At 49.4% G+C, this 22,769-nt stretch overlaps 1 protein-coding gene across 3 annotated transcripts in view; it reads left to right on the top strand.

Moving 5' to 3' along the window:
- The window catches only part of CAPN9 (calpain 9), a 45,076-nt gene that overhangs the window by 15,020 nt on the left and 7,287 nt on the right, over nucleotides 1–22,769 (top strand). For 2 of the 3 annotated variants that reach the window (XM_043596333.1, XM_043596331.1), the window contains 12 exons: nucleotides 2,141–2,309; nucleotides 3,203–3,286; nucleotides 8,205–8,290; nucleotides 10,646–10,723; nucleotides 12,679–12,839; nucleotides 13,845–14,002; nucleotides 14,159–14,367; nucleotides 17,242–17,278; nucleotides 18,321–18,401; nucleotides 20,120–20,177; nucleotides 21,891–21,955; nucleotides 22,432–22,500. In XM_043596333.1, the coding sequence (XP_043452268.1) occupies nucleotides 2,141–2,309; nucleotides 3,203–3,286; nucleotides 8,205–8,290; nucleotides 10,646–10,723; nucleotides 12,679–12,839; nucleotides 13,845–14,002; nucleotides 14,159–14,367; nucleotides 17,242–17,278; nucleotides 18,321–18,401; nucleotides 20,120–20,177; nucleotides 21,891–21,955; nucleotides 22,432–22,500 (1,255 nt within the window). The remainder of the gene's footprint in view (nucleotides 1–2,140; nucleotides 2,310–3,202; nucleotides 3,287–8,204; nucleotides 8,291–10,645; nucleotides 10,724–12,678; nucleotides 12,840–13,844; nucleotides 14,003–14,158; nucleotides 14,368–17,241; nucleotides 17,279–18,320; nucleotides 18,402–20,119; nucleotides 20,178–21,890; nucleotides 21,956–22,431; nucleotides 22,501–22,769) is intronic. The other variant, XM_043596332.1, reaches the window with a different exon arrangement.

Raw genomic sequence — 22,769 nt, 5'->3', positions numbered from 1 at the left:
ATGTATATAATTGTGAATTGAACAATTAAGGCAGGTGGTCGAGCTAGGTTCCTCACAGTTAGAGAGGAGGTTACAAAGAAGCAAGGGGAGGAGGCTGGAATAATGCATGTTGTCATGGGTTAGGGCTGGCGACTCAGGCTGAACTCACGTCTTGTTTGAAAGAGATGGTTCCATAAAGATATATGTATATATACAGTGTCAGTGTATATACATTATTTCCCCACTTTGTCAGCAGAGATGGCCTAGAAAGAATGGCAGCCCCACAGCAACAAGCACTCCTACTTCTCGGGTCTTGGTCTCTAAATACCATTTTCCAGTGAAAGGAACCAAGGCTCCGTGGAGATAAGGCTTATTGTAGGACAGGGGTGGGAAATTCATAAGATGTGCCTACAGCATCTTGCAGTAGTAAGGAGTGAGAACACGTTTTAGACACACACGCACACACACACGCACACACACACTGATGGGGTTATGTCAAAGGGACCCAGGAGCCAGCTGGAGAAGCTGAAAATAGCCAAACCTAGAACACTGTGAGGAACAAAATAAGTAAAGTTGTATTGGATTATAAGCCAGAGTACAAAGCAAATACCCATGAGTCCATTCTGATATAAACAAATGACTGAATACATAAATTGGAGAAAAGAATAAATCTACCCTGTAGAAGAATTGCAAGTCATCTAAGGTTGAGCAAAACTCCCTGCTCCTTAGGTGCACGTAATGACATCCTTCCAAAGGGGACGACGTGGACAGGGGGAGAGAGAGTAACTGTCTAGTGGAGAAACCTAACAGGCACGACCTCACCCAGGTGGTCAAGGCACCATGGGCAGCGATAAGTCATGGTGATGCTATGGACCCTGGATGTGACGTGATGAGAAGGACACCTTCCTTCTGTGGTCTCCCTCCCCCAAACCCATAACCCCGGTCTAACCAATAGATAAACAACAGACAGATCCTAATTGAGAGAGATTCTACAAAACACCCGACAGTATTCCTCATAATTGTCAAGGTCATAGAAAGCAAGGAAAGTCCGAAACACTGTCACAGCCAAGGAGACATGAGGACAAAGTGTGATGTGATATCTTGGATGGGATATCCTGTTCTTGGAACAGAAGAAGCATATTAGGTAAAAACTAAAGACATAAGAAGAAAGTAAGGACCTTAATAATAACAATGTATGGGTTCAGTCACTGGAAACAAGTATACCACACTAACGTAAGATGTTAACGCTAGGGGAAATTGGGTGGGGGTAGATGGGAACTTTCTGTACTATGTACAATTTTTTCTTTAAATCTGAAACTGTTCTAAATGGGAAAGTTTGTTTTAAAATTCAAGCAGGATGCCTATATGTGTGTGTATGTGTGTGTGTGCACGTATATTAATTATATTATATTATATTAACTTATATTAATACAATTTATTATATTAATAATATTAATATAATACAACTAATATTAATAGAAATTAATATAATAATATTAATATAAATTTATATATAATATATAAGCAGGCATAGGGCTTTATCTTATATGAATTTATATTAATAAAACTTATATTCATAAAAAATACAACTATGAGAAAAAAGGTTGGGATTATGCAAGACCAGAAAGGAAGAAAAAGATCTTCAACTTTGTCTCAGGTCTACATATAGCTGACACCTTCATGGTCAAGCCCTGTTGTGTGTAAGATGAGAGAGAAGGAGGGAGGGAGAGAGGGGAGGAGAGAGAGAGAGAGAGAGAGAGAGAGACTCATTTAAACCTCACAGCAGTCCCGGGAGGGAGCATACACCACCCATCACCCCCATTTTGCAAATGAGGAAACTGAAGCATTGGGTAAGGGAGGTGTCCCCAGAGCACTCAGCTTGTACATTGTGGAACCAGCCCTTGAACCTGCAGCCGGTCAGGGACCAGAGTCCACGCCCTTTACCACCACAGCCAACTGCCTGTCTCACAGAAAGCCTGGATCCTTGGAGCTCCAGGTAAAGCCCTACGCCTGCTTCCCATCTTCCTTCCGCACCACCCACCCAGGGCAAGGCCCTGAACGACGGGCCCTACAAGTTAGAAAATCTTTGGCCAAGAGGCGCCACCTGGTGGTCTTCCTGGTTCCCTGCAACGGTGTCCGTGCTTCCTTGCCGCCCTTCTAGGCTGAGCGGTAGCTACGAGGCTCTGAAGGGAGGCAGCGCCATCGAGGCCATGGAAGACTTCACCGGGGGTGTAGCAGAGACCTTTGCAACTAAAGAGGCTCCAGAGAACTTCTATGAGATTCTAGAGAAGGCTTTGAAGAGGGGCTCTCTCGTGGGCTGCTCCATTGATGTGAGTCGTTCATTGGCTTGTTCACATGCCCCCCGCTGTCCTGGGGCTGGGGATCTGGGCCAGCTGCCCTGGTCCCGGGTGAGGAAGAACATAACTTTCAGGCAGTGGGAGGGTGGTGTCAATGTTTATTTATTTTCATTAAAACAGAGGTTTTAATTTCATGTTTTCCAAATTACAAAGTTGGGGTGTACTTACTGTAGCCAGTGGGACAATCGTGCGATCTATAAAGGCAAATCCCTATCTCCCTCCCCAAGTCCCAGCCCTGTGACACCGGGTGTGTGCCCTTCACGCCCCGCTCTTCTTTGTACACACAGGCATGCACATACATACACAACCACAGCAGAAGTTTAGTTTGGTTTTACTAAATGGAATCTTTATACTTGCCTGAATTTGTTTTCTTTTTTTTGCTTCGTATATCATTAAAGAATTTGTATCTGTAGAGAGGACTCTGACAGTATTTCTCCAATGTCTTCGTGCGTGCAAACACACACGCAAATAATTTTATCCCAGCTGGTTGCTAGAGTCCTGTTCAAGCTTTCTGTCTCCTCTTGGGTCGACCTTGGGCATGTATTCTTTGCTACTAAATTATCCATTTCGTCTTCGCTTTCAGGCGTGTGACATAGGGTTGTCTACTGCTAAATGCCGGCTATCCTCTCTTGGGTGTATGGGATCTTCTATCTTGTGCCATACTGCATGATGGGGGCGGTCAAGTTGCTCTGTTTGGGGGCAAACAGTGAACTTGTCGCGGGATTCAGGGTCTCCTCACCCTGGTGCGAGGCTATGCTTCAGGCACATGGCTCGAAGGGGCCAGCCCCGGCCTGGAGCTCGGTCTGGGCAGGGAGGGAAGGGTTAAGGTCCCCAATGGGTCCAACGGTGCTCTTTTCATGTTCCAGATCCGAAATGCTACAGAGTCTGAAGCCCGGACACCTTTTGGTCTCATTAAGGGCCATGCCTACAGTGTGACAGGAATTGACCAGGTAGGCGATGTGAACCCCTGTGGACAGGGTATAGGAATAGCCTCGGTCGTGCTAGTCCCTTGTACTTATTTAGTGCATCACATTATATGTATTTTTTCTTTTTAACATGGTTCCTCAGACACTTAGGCAAAACGTTTTGGAGGATGCATGCCCAGAGGTGGGATTGCGGGATCTGAGGCGTGTATTTAATTGCCTAAATAGTGCCAGATTACTCTCCAGAATGGTCGCAACACGCTACGATTCCACCAGGGCACGTGTCAAATTGTCCCCTCCTCAAATTTCTGCCAACAGCCGGTCTTTGCATTTTGCCAAACAAACGGGTATGAGGTGGTCTTGCGTCATTGTTTTAATTTGTATGTATCCGACTGCCAATGACTTCAAGGGTTTTAAAATTTTATTTTTTCTGTTTTTAATTTGAATTTTAGTTAACATACCGTGCAATATTGGTTTCAGGAGTAGAATGCGGTGATTCCTCACTTACATACAACACCCAGTGCTCATCGCAAGTGCCCTCCTTAATATCCCTCACCCATCTGGCCCATCCCCTCCCTCTCTCCCTCCCTCCCTCCATCAACCCTCAGCTTGTTCTCTGTCGTTAAGAGTATGATCTCGTTAAGAGTACCCCTCCCATATTTTCATGTTTTGTTTCTTATTCCACATATGAGCGAACTCATATAGTATTTGTCTTTCCCCGAGTGACCTATTTCACTGAGTGTAATACACTCTAGCTCCGTCCACATCGTTGCACATGACAAGATTCCCTTCTTTTTGATGACTGAATAATATTCCATTATACATCTCACATCTTCTTTATCCATTCATCAGCCGATGGGCATTTGGGCTCTCTCCATAGTTTGGCTATTGTCGATAGTGCTGCTATAAACATGGGGGTGCATGTACACCTTCCAATCTGTATTTTTCTATCCTTTGGTTAAATACCTAATAATGCAATTGCTGGATCATATGTCAGTTCTATTTTCACTTTTTTGAGGAACCTCCATACTGTTTCCCAGAGTGGCTGCTCTAGTTTGCTTCCCACCAACAGCGCAAGAGGGTTCCCGTTTCTCCGCCTCCTCGCCAACACCTGTTGTTTCTTGTGTGGTTAATTTTAGCCACTCTGGCAAGTGTGAGGTGACGTCTCATTGTGGTTTTGATTTGTATTTCCCTGATGAGGACTCCAGGTTTTTTTTTTTCTTTTTCGGGATGGTTTTCTTTTTCAGGGGTCCTTGTGGTTCCATGCAAATGTTAGGATCGTTTATTCTAGCGCTGCAAAAAATGCTGGTGGTATTTTGATAGGGATTGCATTAAATGTGTAGATTGCTTTGGGTAGTATTGACATGTTAACAATTTGTTTTTCCAATCCATGAGCATGGAATACTTTTCCATTTCTTTGTGTCCTCTTCAATTTCTTGCATAAGTCTTCTATAGTTTTCAGAGTGAAGATCTTTTGCCCCTTTAGTTGGGTTGATTCCTAGGTACCTTACTGGTTTTGGTGCAATTGCAATTGGGATTGATTCCTTGATTTCTTTTTCTGCTGCTTCATTATTGGTGTATAGAAATGCGACACATTTCTGTAGTTGATTTTATATCCTGCAACTGCTGAATTCATGTATGGGTTCTAGCGATTTTTTGGTGGAGTCTTTCAGGTTTTCTACGTAGAGTATCATGCTGTCTGCAAATAATGAAAGTTTGATTTCTTCCGTGCCGATTTGGATGCGTTTTATTTCTTTTTGTTGGCTGGTTGCTGTAGTTAAGACTTCCAGTACTACGTTAAATAGTAACAGTGAGAGTGGACATCCTTGTGTTGTTCCTGACCGTAGGGGAAAGGCTCTCAACTTTTCCCCATTGAGGATGATATTAGCTGTGGGTCTTTCATATGTGGCCTTTATGATGTTGAGATATGTTCCATCTATCCCTACTTTGTTGAGGGTTTTTATCAAGAATGAATGCTGTGTTTCGCAAGTGCTTTTTCTGCATCTATTGACAGGATCATACGGTTCTTATACTTTCTTTTATTAATGTGGTGTATCCTACTGATTGATTTGTGAATCTTGAAGCAACCCTCAGGGCATCACAGTCTAAACCACACTTGCAGATATTTTTGAGGATGTCTCATCTAAAGGATGAGAGACAGCTGGAATTCAAAAGAGCAAAATAGGAGAGAGAGGGGGAGAGAGAGAGAGAGAGAGAGAGAGAGAGAAACATGTGATTCCACCAGAGTAACAACCCTGTTTAGCTGGTGTGGGAGCCTGGGCTTTGTTTTTTCTTTTTTTTCTACCCTAATTCTATAAGTCTTGTACTGGTCATAGTTCTCTAGAGAAACAGAACCAATAAGATATAGATAGATGAGGGGCGCCTGGGTGGCGCAGTCGGTTAAGCGTCCGACTTCAGCCAGGTCACGATCTCGCGGTCCGTGAGTTCGAGCCCCGCATCAGGCTCTGGGCTGATGGCTCAGAGCCTGGAGCCTGTTTCCGATTCTGTGTCTCCCTCTCTCTCTGCCCCTCCCCCATTCATGCTCTGTCTCTCTCTGTCACAAAAATAAATAAACGTTGAAAAAAAAATTTTTTTTTTAAAAATAAAAAAAAAGATATAGATAGATGAGGGGTACCTGGGTGGCTGAGTTGGTTAAGTGCCCAACTCTTGATCTTGGCTCAGGTCATGATCTCACAGTCTGTGCTGACAGTACAGAGCCTGCTTGGGATTCTCTCTCTCCCTCTCTCTCTGCCCCTCCCCAGCTCATAGTCTGTCTCTCTCCTTCTCTCTCTCTCTCTTAAAATATACTTTAAAAATAATTTAAAAATATAGATAGATGATAGATAGATAGATAGATAGATAATGAGGAATTGGGTCACATGATTATGGAGTCTGAGAAGTCCTGTGATCTGCCATCTGTAAGCTGGGGATGATGTTCTGGCCCAAGTGCAAAAGACTGAGAACCAGGAGAACCAAGGGTACAAGTCCTGGTCTCAGAGCAAAAGAGGACCAAAGTCCAAGCTCAGCAGTTAGACACAGAGTGAATTCTCCCCTTCCTCCACCATCTGTAGTTCTATTCAGACCTTCAGTTGATCAGATGAGGTCCACCCACACTGGGGAGGGCCATCTGCTTGACTCAGTCTACCTATCCTAATCTCCTCTAGAAACACCCTCACAGACACACCCAAAATGGTGTATAACCAAATATCTGGGCACCAGTGGCCAAGTCAGGGTGACGCATAAAATTAACCTTCAAAAGTCCTATTCTCTGCAGCTATAGTCCAGGGTGGAACTGATTCCCAGGGGCTTCCAGACCCACATGCACACCACCCTGACTTCTAGGGAGTGCTTGGTTTGGACAAGCGCTCCTGGGGGGACACGTGGGAAAGAGAAGCAAAGGGGATGACCTGGAAGAGGAGGACAAGAAGCCAAGGGCTGTATCCTCTCAGGTTCAAGTTCAACGAAGTCCGAAGGCTTGTCTTTGCCCACTTCATGCTTCTGTTGGACAAGTCTCAAACCCGGTTTGTAGAGGACACCGGCACTTCTGGTCTCCTCCTGTTGCCACCCATGTTTTGAGAAACCCAGTCTAGAGGAGTGGGGAGTAAGGAGTGCATGCAGAAGGAAGCCGGTCCTTCCTCCTCACCAGGGGATACAGTTGCATTCTTTAGAATTAAAACTGTTTGCAAAGTGTTCTTACCTCCTCCTTCCCACCCATAATGCCTGGCCAATCACTCACTTGGGTAGGCGGGTGGTTTTTTTCTTTTTGGCGGGTGATTTTTTAATGTTACATCTTCCAAATATTATTTTAAGAAATAGAAACCTTTCATCACATCTGTTCAGTTGTTTTTCCTTTCTCTCCACCAATAAGGGATTTACCTTCCGTGAACAATTCTCTTCATGGACATCTTAGATGATGAGCTGCGGGCTGCATCTTGGACCCTGGAGAGGCTACACTAACTTAATTTTTACACGCCAAAACTATAATTTGTGCCCAGTGCATGAGGGTAAAGAGTTTTGAGCTAAAATTTCTGGTTCACTGATGAACAGAAGTCTTTTACTTCTGTCTTTCCTCCGAAATCTTTCTAAATGCACTGGCCCTCTCTCCTGGTCCAGGGCAGAGCATGAAGGCCACGACTGCATCATCCTTCTTTACTGGCCCAAGGGTTCTCCATATGGACAGCAGAAATCTTCACCTGACACCTGGAAGTGGGGGGAGATTGGATCCCGAAGGCTTGCAAGTGGTTTTTGTTTATTCATTGGTTGCATTTCCTGTGTGTGCTTGCATACTTTTCACTGACCCATGAGTAAGATGTTAAGGATGAAGAAAACTCACTCCATGAGTACTTCTGGCCCCTCTTCTTTACCGCTCGCTGTGCTAGACGCTGAGGGTACACTGATAAATAAGACTTGGTCTCCGCGTCCAGGGAGATTCCAGTCCAGAGAGAAAACTCGTTCATCTGAAGATTCATGTGGACTAGTTTCTTGTTATTTATAATTCTACGTTATTTCCCAGCTGCAGTGCAACCATCGTGGGTGACTGGTGTAACGGTGTTGGTAACGCTAGCCATTATGTTCGCTAGGAACTAGAAAATTCCAAGGGCCAGTGAAGAGTTGATGAGTTTCAGTCACCAGAGCAGCAGACTCGGACTCAGGTCACGATCTCGTGGTTGACGAGTTGGAGCCCCGCACCGGGGTCTGTGCTGACAGCTTTGGATTCTGTCTCCCTCGCTCTCTGCCCCTCCCCCACCCATGCTCTGCCTCTCTCTGTCTCAAAAATAAATACAAACGTTTGAAAATTAAAAAAAAAAAAAGAATTGATGAGTTTGGACATGGCTTTAGCGTGTCACAGTCAAGAGGCTTTCAGTAAATCCAGCCCGGGCTGGAGGTGAAGCACTCTGAGGTCCACACGTGAATACATAATCTCCCTGGTGTTTTTCCCCTCCAGGTAAACTTCCAAGGCCGGAACGTGGAGCTCATCAGAGTCCGGAACCCTTGGGGCCAGGTTGAGTGGAACGGGTCCTGGAGTGACAGGTCAGTCCCCACCTCCTTGCCTTCTGGGGCACAGAAGGGCCAGCACTGGTTTGTGCAGATGTATGAAGAAGGGGCCCTTGGTCTACAGCTCCCAGTTCCCTCCTGACTCTTGTTCAGGGTCCTGCTTCTGGGTGGCCTTACTTCCTCCCTTTTTAGCCCTCTGGCCCATCATGTAGTCAAAATGGAACACCCTTATAATGGCTTAAACTTTTTTTTTTTAATGTTTATTTATTTTTGAGAGAGAGAGGGAGAGTGGGGGAGGGGCAGAGAGAGAGGGAGACACAGAATCTGAAGCAGGCTCCAGGTTCTGAGCCATCAGCACAGAACCCACAAACTGCGAGATCATGATCTGAGCCAGAGTCGGTCGCTTAACCGAATGAGCCACCCCGGTGCCCCTAATGTCTTTTTAAACTTTCCAATAATTGTATTTATGTCAGTGGATGTATTCCCTCCCATGGGAATAGTTCATATCCCCATGGCATTGTGAAAGGCTTGATCTCCAATTATGGTAGCTTTGATATTTGGTATGTATGTGTTTTGGGTGGGGGTGGGGGTGGCAATGAGTATTTTGGGTGTGAGGATCCCTGAAATATCACCAGGCAGGTCATTCCGGGGTTCTCTCTCATTGGTCAGTGACCGCCGGCCAGAGGCCCGGTGGCCCAGTGGAGAGACAGAGGAAGCGAGACAGGAAATTCATCCATTACAGAGCAGTCAGCCAGGGTTCTTTATTTGGTCCCCAGTTATAAAGAAAGTTTTGTTTTGCAGGTGTGTGTCCCCTCCTTGTCCCTCGGGAAGCGGCCCAGGTGACGGGGACCAGGGAATGTTTAGATATGCTTGGGCGGGGCCCACCCTGCCCCTGCCCCTGCCGTCTTGGGGTCCTGCTGTCCCAGCCCCGCCCGCTCATGGCTCGTGGGGCCCTGGGGAGACCTCCGGCAAGTCTCGAACCGGAATAGATCTTGAGCTAGTCTCGAACCTGAATAGATCTTGAGCTCGTGTTCGTCCTCTGCTCCCAACAAAGCCACCGCGGCACAGTCGTCAGCGCGTCTGTGTCTCCGTTACCCTGACTCCAGCCCGAGGGCACAGCACACGCCCCCGCGGAGGCCAGGCCTCCCATGGCTGCTCTTGTGCCCCTACCTGCCGCCCCGGTTCCGGGGCTCCTGCCTCCTCAGAGCCGGGGAGCTGTGGCCGAGATGGACTCACACCCGAGCAGCATCACAGGAGGGAAGAGAGCAGCCTCCCTCTCCTGGCAGAAATGGAAAGCACAGAAACACTGAAACCCAAATGAACGAGACGGCTTCCTATCCTGCGTAGACTCATCGCGTCCTTCAGTTTAGAGAACGCGCGGTGAAAAAGAGCAAGGGGCCCCTTTCTCCTTCTCCTGCGAAACACGCAGAGGGCGAAATAAGGAGAGTGCATTTCCTGGGGTCAAGGCCAGCCGCTCCCGCTCAGCCTTGGGGTGATGGAGGGCAGGTCCCCATCCTGATTCCTGATCCCGACCCCCTGTTACGACAGAAGTGCTGAAAGTGCTCCTTAGCCAGTCTGCCCGCTATCAGGGGGGTGAGCCCCATCGAAGGTAATGGTTCAAAAAGAAAATAATGGCTCTTAGTTCTGCTGTTCCAACCCTGTTTGGACCTGGAGAGGGGCTCCTTCCTCCTGGGAGGGGCCCATGCAGGGCGTGGGTGAGGTGGGCAGCCTTGGCTGAGCACCACGGTGGTGGTGACTCGGCCTGAACTCTCTGGGGGTGGCCGCGGGGGTCGCGGAGACACAGCGAACTCGGAGGCGAGGTGGAACTCTTGGGTTTGGAGGCGGGTGGTGACGGCTGCCCACCTGGGTGCCCTGGTCCACGAAATGGGCCCGTGAACCTCACAGATCCCCACCTGGCCTCCTAGCACGGTCACGTAAAGAAGCTGTTTGGGGTGTGGAATCTCAAGCCCAGGTGAACATAAGGCATTATTACCATCACTTGTCAAAACGTCGCTTACAAACGAAGAGGCGAGGCCAGGAGGTGCTCCCGGGCACGCATTTCAGTCCACTCGTGGCTTCCAGTTGGAAGTTTCTGCTACCCTGCTGGTGTTCAACATCCTATGACGGCCCCATGAGAATCCCCCATGGAGGAGGTTCAAATGACCCCAAGGGCCTTTTCCATCGGCTGCTTTTGGACGCTCACTTTTCAACCAGCCTCCAGCTCCCCTGGGGCATTTCTGGGGCCCAGGGAGCAGTCTCTGACCAGGACCATTCCCCACATGGCCGCATACCCTGCCTCCCCAGGAGGGACACTCCTCTCCACCAAGGCCAGTGTTGTTTCGGCCGCTGTGCAAGACCCTCCACCTAAAGCCTGACTTTGCTTATCCCTAGTTCCTCCGAGTGGCTTTCGGTCGGGGCAGCTGAGCAGAAGCGCCTGTGTCACACCTCTCTCGACGATGGGGAATTCTGGTACGGTGCTGGCCTGTTTTCCTTTCTGTATTAACGACATAATGGGTATGAGAGTGCCCTATGGCCCTTGGCTTACTTGCATGTTTCCTTTGTCTGTCTTTGTTTGATTTCTCTGGTAAAGCAAATGCATCTGTCTCAACCCCCTCGCATTCACCCAGGTTGGCAGAGAATTTGATTTGTACGTGCGGCCGAGCCTGGGTCTGCAGCCCGGCACCCCTCCCCTGAACTACCCATCATCCGAGTTTGCACCATGAATTTGAAGGCAGGCAGCCCCACTGCTCCCCGGGCTACTCCTTTGCCCCACTTGATGACAAGGACCCCTGAAGGCAGCGACCTTGAGAGTTGAATATAGACTGAAGTGGGCACAAAACATTCCTAATCTGGACTTTCCACAGGGTAGAATCTCTTCGCGTAACTGAAAGTTTTTTTTTTTTTAACGTTTATTTATTTATTTAGAGAGAGGGAGCATGCACTAGTGGGGGAGAGGCCGAGAGAGAGAGAGGGAGAGAGAGAATCCCGAGCAGGAGCCGCACTGTCAGCGCAGAGACCGACGTGGTTTTCAATCCCCCGAAACCGTGAGGTCATGACCTGAGCCCAAATCAAGAGTCGGACGCTTAACCGACTGAGCCACCCAGGCGCCCCTAACTGAAAGTTTTTAATGGACCTTCATCTCTAGAAGCTTTTTTTTTTTAAATCGTATTTCTTCCTGTGGGGTTCAGAAAACAGTTGGCTCTTCCCCTGTGTAAGACCACAAATTTCGGATTTCTAGCTTTATTCCCTGGTGAGCAAACCAGTCAATTCTTACCTGAGCTCACCTCTTTCTTAGATACCTTCTTAAACACCCTAAGCAAAAACCGGTATGTATGAATATTCCAGCTTTTTCCATTCTCTTCCCCTGGAGCACAGCCTCTGTCTTCCATATTTTTACAGGTTTTATTTATTTATTTTTTTAACGTTTACTTATTTTTGAGACAGAGAGAGAGAGCATGAACGGGGGAGGGTCAGAGAGAGGGAGACACAGAATCTGAAACAGGCTCCAGGCTCTGAGCTGTCAGCACAGAGCCCGACGCGGGGCTCGAACTCACGGACCGCGAGATCATGACCTGAGCCGAAGTCAGTCGCTTAACCGACTGAGCCACCCAGGCACCCCTATTTTTACAGTTTTAATAAATATATTGCCATTCCTAACATGAATATCCATTTTCTATCTCCAATATGTCCTTGAAACCTGCCCATATGCTAAGCTGATATCACAGATTTTAGAATTCGGTCATGGCAGCTCCATGCTTCAAGGCACCAATGACTTAGGGTAACACCAGCTGCTGTCACAAATAGACTCAAGATGTATAAAGACTCAAATTCAATACAGTTTATCTCTCACTCATTATAACAGTCCAGGAAGACACCCTTATTCTGTGGGTGACCCTTTCTGTGCAGTGATTCAGGGACCCAAGCCCCTTCTTCTGTATGGCTCCCCCCTCCCCTGGGGTCACACAGTCACCTGCAGGAAGCCAGCAGAAGAGGAAAAACAGGAAAGGTTGGAGAAGGCACCCCCACTCCCAACAGCCTTGACCCACACATCACTGCTTACACCCCACTCTAGATGGAAGGAGTGGGTGGCAGTCCTTGGCCCCGTTTTGATGGGTGAACTTTGGTGGCCTGCTTCAGGAACCATGAGGTCACGAGTCAAAGAAATTTGTGGAAAACTCGTAGGATCCACAAGCTTGAGAGATTAACAAGCCATTCAATTGGAAATTAGAGATACATTTACCTTGAATTTTGAGTACAGAGGCTCTGGGTTTTCCTTACCTTTGTGCATTTTCTGTCTGCCCACACCTGAGTCTTGAGGACAGATGCAGACACTCACTAGTGGTCGGTTAGATGATTAAGCGATTGAGTGGATCATGGCATCACCATCACCTCCTACGCCTTGGTGTCTCTCCACCTTGTTGTAGGATGGCGTTTAGGGACTTCAAGACCCACTTTGACAAGGTAGAAATCTGCAACCTGACTCCTGACGCCCTGGAGGAGGATGCTGTCCACAAATGGGAGGTGACGGTCCATCAAGGAAGCTGGGTGCGGGGCTCCACCGCCGGGGGCTGCCGCAATTTTCTAGGTTGGTCGTCCACCTGTCACTCTCTGTCATTGGCAAGTGTCCAGTCCAACCTGGGGTACGTCAGTGGATCAGGGCCAGGACCCTGGAGAAAGCCTGAAGTGTAGAGTTTAGACAGTAGGATTTCAGAGATGGCCGATGAGGGCTGCAAAGAAGGAGCAGGAAGTTGGATAAGAATTGCTCGAGGAAACTCCCTTGTTTTCCCACTTAGGTTCTTTTCCAGCACAAATAATAGAAAACACAATTCATGCTAGTTTAGCAATAAAAAGGGATTTTTTCCCCTACATAACTGAAAAATTCAGAGGAGAAGCGGGGTGGCCTTCAGGCATAGTTCTGTTTGTAATCCTCTGCTCTGCCCTCTTCCCTCTGTTGACTTTTTCCTCAGTCTGGATTTCTTGAGAGTCACAGGAGGGCTGGCAGCAGCATTCAGGGCTTCCTGAGCCCTCGTTTGCATGAAAAGTGAGAGCTCCCGAGGGTCATCCAACAGTAGTCCTCAACTCCCTTCTACTGGGAATTCCTTGAGCCCATATTGCCTGGTGAATACTACACGCTGGTTGGCTTTGTTCCAGTTGTCCGAGGCAACAGGGGCGAACGTAAATCACTCAGCGTTCACCCTTGGAGCCGGAGTGGGGTGGATTCTGTTCCAGTTGCACAACTCCAAGGGCACCGCACTCTCCTTTGAAATACCACATGGACAAAATAAGACGGAAGGAACTGTAGTTGAGTAGACCCAGAAGAATGTCTTTTAAAAGTTCTGTGGGAAATGGTTCAAGAGAAGGTGGAAATGAAAAGGGAGAGCACTTGGCATTCTCACTGGGATTATGGGAAGTGGGGCACGAAGGCCATCAGAACAGGGAGAGAAGAAATGAATGACTTTCTCGGGTTTGGGAGGTTGTGGTGGGGGTGGATGGTGTGTGTGTGTGTGTGTGTGTGTGTGTGTGTGTGTAGGGGGGTGTCCTTTGTGTTTTTCTAAAGGAAGGCGAAATAATTCACTTCTTTCAATGGCAGATACCTTCTGGACCAATCCACAGATAAAACTGTCCTTGATTGAGAAAGATGAGGGGCAGGAAGACTGCACTTTCCTTGTGGCCCTGATGCAGAAAGATCGAAGGAAACTCAAGAGGTTTGGTGCCAACATGCTGACCATTGGCTATGCCATTTACCAGGTGGGTAGGAACCAAGCTGAGCTTTAGAGCCCACCACCTACGTGCTGGATTCTCAGCCACATGCCTGAGACTCAATGGTCAGTCCCCAAACTGTGTCCAAATACCCAAGACCAATGGCCCTCCTTATAGAACCACCCTCTTACGTTCCCACTGCAGAGCCCCCGCAAAGACGAACACCTGAACAAAGACTTCTTCAGGTACCATGCTTCCCAGGCCAGAAGCAAAACGTTCATCAACCTGAGAGAAGTCTCCGACCGCTTCCAGCTGCCCCCTGGGGAGTATATCCTGATACCCAGCACTTTTGAGCCCCATCAGGAAGCTGATTTCTGCCTGAGGATCTTTACGGAGAAGAAAATTATCACCCAGTGAGTCACAGGTTCAAGAATCCCTCTTCATTTAGTGGTTCAATCCCCGAGAAGTCACCAGGGGACTGTTGGAGCCTTGACCCCTTTCTTCTCTTCTCCACGACGCACCTGAGAAAGCAGGCAGGAAGGTCTCTTCACCCATTTGCAAAGTGGGATACATTTCTATTTTGGTTCTGCTCCTTCCTTCCCTCAAACAGGCCACTGAAAAGCTGCTCTCTCCAACCACTTCCAGAATCATGCTCACCAGACCCCCTCGGGTGGAGCGCTTCATTTTCCAAACCCTATGTCCAAGAAGCTTCTGGAGTGGGACCCACATTTAGAAATGCTAGGACTTATTTCTGAGCAAAGTGAAGGGGGGTGGCTATTACAATGACCAGTTCCTTCTAGAACAGGTTTCTAGAAGTTTCTAGCACGACCTGCTCTTTCAGCGTCAGTTAATAAATATTGCCAAGTTGTTTGGGGTCGTCGGTCTCAGCCTAGGGACAGTGATGCCATCAGCTGGGAACATCTGAGGGCACTCACTTGGGCCCGTACTCCCTGTGGTGAGCCCCCCTAGACGGTTCCCCAGCTGGAGCCAACATTGAGGGCAGACGCATCTCAGCAATGACCCAGGGAACTTGGAAAGGACAAGGTTTATTGCTCACAGGTTCTGGAGGGTACACAGCACCCCTGGAGTCACACAGCAATATCTTGAGGGGAGAGAGAGAGAGAGAGAGAGAGAGCGTGCGCACAGGCCTGGGGTTCTGCCTTTATTGGGGTCGAGGGTAGGAGCCTAGAGTTTCAAAAGGGTCACTATTGGTGAATTAAAATGCTTGAAGGCAAAGGAAGCAGTGGGTCAAATGGTCTACCAGAGCTTTCTAAAAAAAGGGGCAACCTCATGGGTGGGGTAGCTGGGCTTTTTATCTAGCCATGTCGCTCGCGATGTGTTTATTTGAGATGACGGTCTTTGAAATGGATGCCTCGACAGTCCAGAACGCAATGTCAGGCACTTACAATCACCAAAGCCAATGGTCAAGTGCTTACCTTACCCAAGGCTGCCCTCCATTTTGTACACCCAACTTTCTGCCGCCTCCCCTTTGCAGCGTCTTAGCAAAAAATTAGACCGTATCAGATACTTCTAAGAAAAAATTTCCCGTTGCTGCCCTTTTCGCCATCAGGGCGACGTTCTAGAGGCATTCGAGGGATCGCAGAGAATTCTGTATTTGAGCTAGATGCACCCCCCACTGAGGACCGACCTGAGAAAACAAGATGGAGTCAGCGGTGACTTCGTGGCCTCCGGTTTTATCTTGTGTTTCGTGGCATGGAGTTGGACTGGTGGCGGGCGTTGAGAATACTCTCGGTTCTCAAGTCTGGCTGGGTTTCCCGAGCTGATTACAAAAGGCGTGGTTCTTTCCCATCAGCTAAATAGGGGCAATAAGATCTTAAATTTTTTTAAAAAATCCTGCTGGAGAGCTGTCCTCCGGCCTTCTCCCTACGAGCCCCGTGTCTGTTCACGCAAGAGCACCTGTACGAGAGGCGTGAAGATGGGCGATTTTTGTGGGCAGCCGTAACAAGAGAGGGAGACCAGGCTGTGCCCATCCCACATTTTATGCTCCCTGCCCCAACAGTGGGGTGAGATCAGAGCCCGGGCATTCATAGAAGGCTCACACATGGCAGAAATAGGGTCCATACTCACGTTTGCCCTGAACACAGTACTTTAACTTTCTTTTTAAATATTTATTTATTTTTGAGAGACAGAGAGAGACAAAGTGTGAGCAGAGAAGGGGGAGAGAGAGAGAGAGAGGGAGACTCAGAATCCGAAGCAGGCTCCAGGCTCCGAGCCGTCAGCACAGAGCCCGACGTGGGGCTCGAACTCATGAACCGTGAGATCATGACCTGAGCCGAAGTCGGATGCTTAACCGACTGAGCCACCCAGGGGCCTCCAAACGAAGTACTTTCGTCTGCTGTGATCTCGAGCATACACACCAGCTCTGTAGCTCAGTAACTGAAGAATCACAGTTCTGCCATTGGCCTTCTTCCTCTTGAGAGGATCTTAAACAATTAAAAAGTTCTGAAAGGGTTCTCTTGTGCATGCCCAGGGGATGGCCGGGACCCCAACTGGGTCAGGAGTCTGGCCTCCTTGGTCGCTCTTATCTGCAAAGTCCCACTAATTTAAATTAGTCCTTCCAGACTCTTCCCTGAAGAGCCTTCACAAGGACTCAGTCTGCAGTTCCTAATGCTACAGGCAGCGGCCAGTTCTGCCCGCCCCCCCCCGCAAATCTGGGCTCCATTTTAATGTTTGATTATGCGTCTTCCCTCTGAATTTTTAGCAGTTTTTCTTGGGGAGTGCTTCGAGTTTCCTCTGTAACATTGGATTCTTCCAAATGTTTTTGTCTCACTAAAAGCTGAAGCCCCCTCCTGCTGCCAATATTATTGCTTTCCAAACACTATCGGTTCCCCTAAATATGTGAACAGCAAAATAAACCTTTCCATTAGTTTTCCTCTTTTCCCCAAACATAGGCGCGTACACACACAGCCCAACCCTCACTTCATAAATATCCCTTGCGAAAGCGCATCCAGGAAACAGGCGGTGGTAGCTGGTAGTTTCTTTTACTTCTAGAAGTTCAGGATTCACGAGTTCTCCTTGGCTGATGGTTACACTGCCTCCCTCTCATTTTCCTGCTGGGCAGGGTCTGAGTGATAGGGGAGAGAGAGGGAGGTCAACGCAGGGGTCTGCAGACCCTGTGACACATAGACATCATGGAAAAAGAACGGCTTCAATGGGCCAGAGCCTTCCAAGCCCTCTGGGCCCCCGTTAGTGCTACAGATCCTAGGGAGGAAGTGAATCCACAAGTGACTCGGTGTGTTTTCTGCCCCCCTCCCCGCCCCACCCAGGGACATGGATGGAGATGTGAACATTGACCTTCCCGAGGTGAGCCTTCTCATGTTACTCTGGAGGGTGGGATTCAGTGTCTGTCCTGAAAGCTTCCTTCAGTCACAGCATCATTCAAAACTTTGGAGTTTGGGGAGTGTCTTATCTGCAATCAGGTAAGTACCTCGATTCTAACCTCCTGGAGAAGAGGCTTTGTACCTTCTAAGTCTTTCGTATCCCACCAGGACCAGGCACGGGGACGAGGTAGGTGCCCGGAAGGAAGCTCTGTTTGGACCGATCTTTCTCTGTGCTGACCAACTCGCTCTGTTCCCTGAGAGGTGGCTGCTGCCTCCGAAGGGGATGGATTATCTTTAAAGCGCATTCAGTTTAAGAAAAATAAGCGATAAGAGGAAAAAGAGAGTAGCTGGTAGATTCTTTTACAGCGGACTTAGGGCAACACGTTACTTCTTCCTGATGATACGTGTGTGGGGAGGGGGAGAGGGAGGGGCGGGTTTTATACTTGTCCAAGGGCTCTGAGACTTTCGAGAGGTGCTGAGGTGTAGCCGGAACAGTCTGACGCTTCCCAAGTCAGCTCGGATCCGCACAGGACAAAACACCCAAAACATTTACTGAGCTCTTTCCACGCACGAGGCCCTGGGCTCCCGGCTAGAGACAGACTCCTGCCCTCAAAGAGTTTACCACCTGTCAACACAGATGGTGAAGCAAGTAAGAGTCAAGCAGTCAAGAGTGGTGAGGGTCAGACAGGGGGCCGTGACCACCCTGGCCGGGACCCCAACTCGGTCAGGATTCTGGCCTCCTTTGTCGCTCTTACCTGCAAAGTCCCACTAATGAGTCCTTCCAGACTCTCCCTCTCAAGAGCCATTGCAAGGAATCAGGACGCTGTTCCTAATGCCACAGACGGTGGCCAGTTCTGTCCCCCACCCCCACCCCGCCCCAGACAGCAGCGAGGTCCCAGCGTATCCCACGGGGCCACACCGTCTCCAGGGCGGGCCTCTTTTGTTCTTGCTATCTCTTTGGGAAAGCAAATGCCAAGTTCCTTTCTCGTGGGGCCCAACGTGAGTTCCTCTGGTTGCTTTTTTAGCCTCCGAAGCCGACTCCAGCTGGCCAGGAGACAGAGGAGCAACTGCAGGTCCGGGCCCTGTTTGAACAAGTTGCCGGCGAGGTAGGGCTGGCCGCAAGCTGCACTCGGCCTTGATCCTCTGCAGAGCTCAGGGCCCTGGTTTCCTCCGCCCAGGGATGCAGCAGGGTGCTGGTCAGCAACGCCTCCCGGGGGCCTGGCGGACCTAGTTCCAACGTGAGGCCAGCCCAGGTCACTTGGAAGACCAGCCCCAGTCCCTTGAGAGGCTCTCAGGACCGCCTCCCCCACCGCACTCTCACGCCGGTCTGCCACTGTCCCTGGGGTAATAGCCCAAAGGAGCTCAGCCCAGCCCAGAGGTGTTCTGTGAAAGGCTAGAGACAGCTTGGAAGACGTGGCTCATTGAAATCTACCCATACACCACCGCCATTAAAATGTTCTCTCTGCTCCGGGGGAGGGTGGCGCTGCTTGGACGTCACCGTTAAATTGCAAACATGATTTCTGTCCAGTGACATCAGCAGCGTGGCCAGGTTTGGCAGCTCGGGCCGGGGCCAGCCACTGGGGAAGGAGAAGATCTGTCCCTCACTTCCCGCTCTCTGACCCCGACCCCATCCCTGCCCCCTCAGTACTTAGCTTGTTTGTTGGGGGCCCTGGGTATCTCCTGGCCCGGCCCCCTCCGTTCTCCTAGAAACTGTCCCCACCTGTGTTCCCTGGTAGCCATAAATAGAGTTAACCATTTCATGGCCGGTGCTAATGACCTCATTAGCTTCCTGCCCCAATGGGGCTCCTGAATCGTAAAACCCGTGTGACACCTGCCCCTGGGGTCGAAGCCCTAACAGTGGGATTTCAAGCAGTGCCATAAACGGGAGGTCAGGGAGACCTGGGGACAACAGTCTGGGTGGAGGAAAGTGGGGGCCCGTGCAGGCAAAGCAGCCATCCGTTCTCCTTCCGGGGCTGATTGGCCGGGTGGGGAAGGGAGTGAATGGTTAACTTCCGGCATCTGATGCCATCTGGAGGACGGGCCTGGGTGAGCACCCCCTCCCAGCGTAGGAGGGACAGAAGTTGCTGGAACTGGAGATCCGGGTTGGAAAGGGAAGTGAGGAACGTTGCAGGAGATTCTCTCAAACTGTACTGACGACCAAAAAGCACCTGGGCCTCAGAAGCTCCGGGGTGGAACCTGGGCAGGTGTGTGCGGAAGTAACTTCACAGGTGATCGTTTCGCATGCTGGTTCAACACCCTGGACAGAGGAGCCCTAAGTCCACGCTGCTCAGTCACGTACAGACACATCGCCTGAGCATCCTGGGAAAATGCAGATTTCCTCACCAGGAGGTCAGGGGCGGGGCCTGGACCTCCCCATCTCTAACCAGCTTCTCAGTGTCCTCGAGGCCGAGATTTAGCGCACTGAGCAGACGGCCTTAGAGAAGCGGTTCTGAAATTCACCCTGGAGGTTTTGAAAATAATCCATGGGAATAATCCATGTCCACATTTCTAATACTCTCCAGGCGGTTCTGCTGCACAGAGGCTTGGAGAACCAGACATAAATGTGCTCTGACATAAGCACCTGGGAACTTTAGCTTAGTGGGGAAGCTTGCCTTGTGGGGCCCAGCCTTCCCGTCCTTTCTGGGTTGACCATAGTCCCTGAGAAGTTCAGCAGGCTGCAGTCACTCACGACGTGGGCACACGGGCCCGTGGCAAGGTCCTTGAGGGCCGGGCTATTGCTTGAGCCAAATCAAGCTCAGAACTGGAAGCAGCTCACAAAGAAGGTGCTATGGGCCATCAAAAGCAATTATCTCCCCTCCCACAGGATATGGAGGTAACTGCAGAGAAACTGGAATATGTTTTAAACGCTGTGCTGCGAAAGAGTAAGTGCTCATACCCACCACCCATCGGGGACCCCAGGGCTCCTATGGAGGGGACGTGTGACCTGTGACTGCGTACCTCCTGGCTCTCCTCCAGCTCTCCCAGGTTCCCTGCTTTCCAGGGCTGGCCTTAGGTAGACTTTAAAAATAGCTTTTGTTGTTTCTTTCCTGATTACAAAAACGAAGCCAGTTATGGCAGAAAATTCTAAAGTAGTCAGAAAAGCCCCAAGACAATGACCAAAGCCACCAATAATCAACTGCCCATAAATAACCACTGTTAAGATACGTGTGGGTATCTTCATGTATGTGTCATCTGTATCTCTCAGTGTGTGGATATATGTGCACACACATAATTGTCATTAAGTGATAGATCCAATTTTCATTTATTTTTTATTTTTTTAATGTTTATTTATTTTTGAAAGAGAGACAGAGAGAGAGAGACAGAGCACGAGTGGGGAAGGGGACAGAGAGAGAGGGGGACACAGAATCCGAAGCAGGCTCCGGGCTCTGAGCTGTCAGCACAGATGCGGGGCTTGAACTCGTGAACCTCGAGATCATGACCTGAGCCGAAGTCAGATGCTCGACCGACTCAGCCACCCAGGTGCCCCTTGACAATTTTATTTTTTAATGTCACAGCTTTGAGATATAATTCACCTACTATACCATTCACCCCCCACGGGTTTTAGGATGTTCGGAAAATTGTGCAACCACCACCAAGTTTAGAACGTTCCATCACTCCAAGAAGAAACCCTGTACCCAGTAGCTGTCACTCCCCATCGCCCCCATCCCATGGCAACCACCTATCTACTTTCTGTCTCTGTTAGGCTGGCCTATTCTGGACTTTTCATATAAAAAGAATCATGTGGGACGCCTGGGTGGCTCAGTCGGTTAAGCATCCGACGACTCTTGATCTCGGCTCAGGTCTTGATCTGAGGGTCGTGAGTTCAAGCCCCGTGTTGGGCTCCACCATGGGCATGAAGCCTACTTAGGAAAAAAAAAATCATGTAATAGGGAGTCCTTTTTCATGGGCTTCTTTACTTAGCATAACATTCACAAAATCTATCCACGTTGTAGTATTTACCAGGATCACTGCATCCCTTTTGGGGCCAGATAATGTTTGTTGTAAGAATATACCAGGTGTCGTTTATTCCTCACAGGGAGACATTTGCATTGTTGCCCCTTTCTGTTCTAAATGTTTGCCATTATTAATGACCAAATGATAAAAAAAAATCTTAATTTGTAATTCTTTGCTTGGGAGTCTTTTTTTTTTTTTAACGTTTATTTATTTTTGAGACAGAGAGAGCATGAACGGGGGAGGGTCAGAGAGAGGGAGACACAGAATCTGAAACAGGCTCCAGGCTCTGAGCTGTGAGCACAGAGCCCGACGAGGGGCTCGAACTCACAGACCGCGAGATCATGACCCGAGCCGAAGTCGGCCGCTCAACCGACTGAGCCACCCAGGCGCCCCTGCTTGGGAGTCTTAAAACTAGGATAAGGAACGGAAAGATACTCCCATTTTTAAGGCATCTTTTTTATATTTAGCAAATTTTCCTCACAAAGGGCCCTGTCAGTTTCCACTGTCACCAGCATCCTGGGAGTGACCACGTGTCCCCCTCACCAGCCCCAGATCTGACCACACCGTAGGACTTCCAGCCGCTGGAAATAGGTTTATCTTATCACATGCCCCATGAATTCTGCTTTCGTGTGTGATTTCAGAAAAGGACGTCAAATTCAAGAAGCTCAGCCTGATTTCCTGTAAAAACATCATTTCTCTAACGGACGTATCCTTCCAAGTTCACGGGCAGAAATAGCTGTGCTTTCCTGCAGTGCGGACCTTTCTAGAATGTGACCTCCTTCACGGGTAGGATAGGCGTCTCCTCGGGGAACAACCCAAGATGGCCGCCCCTAGAATTGGAACCGAATCAAGAGGCCCGAACTGGCCAGTGGGGGGAAGATTTTGAAGGGACTTGGGGATCTTGTTACCACTTTGGGGTCCTCTCTAAGAGAATAAAGGGAGTTTTTTTTATAATGTGCTTTTTCGAGCCGTCTGGTGCCCTCCCCATCTCACCCCTGCAGTTTTCATTCTTCAGAGATGCATGGTTTGTAACTAAGCCGCCTCCCTGAGAGCCCTGGATCTGTGTCCCCAGTCCCCCGGGGCCAGCCCCTTGCCCCTTCATCTCTGGAGTCCTACGAGGCACCGGGTTGAAGCCCGGCTCACCTGCCTTCTTCCCTTCCTTCCTTAATGCTCTCGGCACAGACCAGCGGCAACGGGAAGCTGGAGTTCGAGGAGTTCAAAGTGTTCTGGGACAAGCTGCAGAAGTGGAGAGTAAGTAACCCGGCCGGGGCCTGGCCTCTGGGGATCGTGCGAGCCTAGAGCAGGAGGGGGTTCTAAACGGTCAAGGTGCTGCCGGCCAGGAGAGGGCAGAAGGGAAGTAATTATGGTGGAATTTCCATTCCCAAGGTCACGTCTCAGGCTTACCAAAGAACCACAGCGCTGGCGCCCAAATTGAAAAGGGAAATCACAGGGACCCGCCTGTTCTGAAGGCCTCGCCCGACCCCGTGAGGAGTCTGTCCTCCCGCGCGGGCTGGCGCTGG

This window comes from Prionailurus bengalensis, chromosome D2 (genome assembly GCF_016509475.1).
Source record: "Prionailurus bengalensis isolate Pbe53 chromosome D2, Fcat_Pben_1.1_paternal_pri, whole genome shotgun sequence".
Classification (NCBI taxonomy): Eukaryota; Metazoa; Chordata; class Mammalia; order Carnivora; family Felidae; genus Prionailurus; species Prionailurus bengalensis.
Note: the sequence above shows the minus strand (reverse complement) of the source record. Positions and strands in the feature narration are given on the sequence as shown.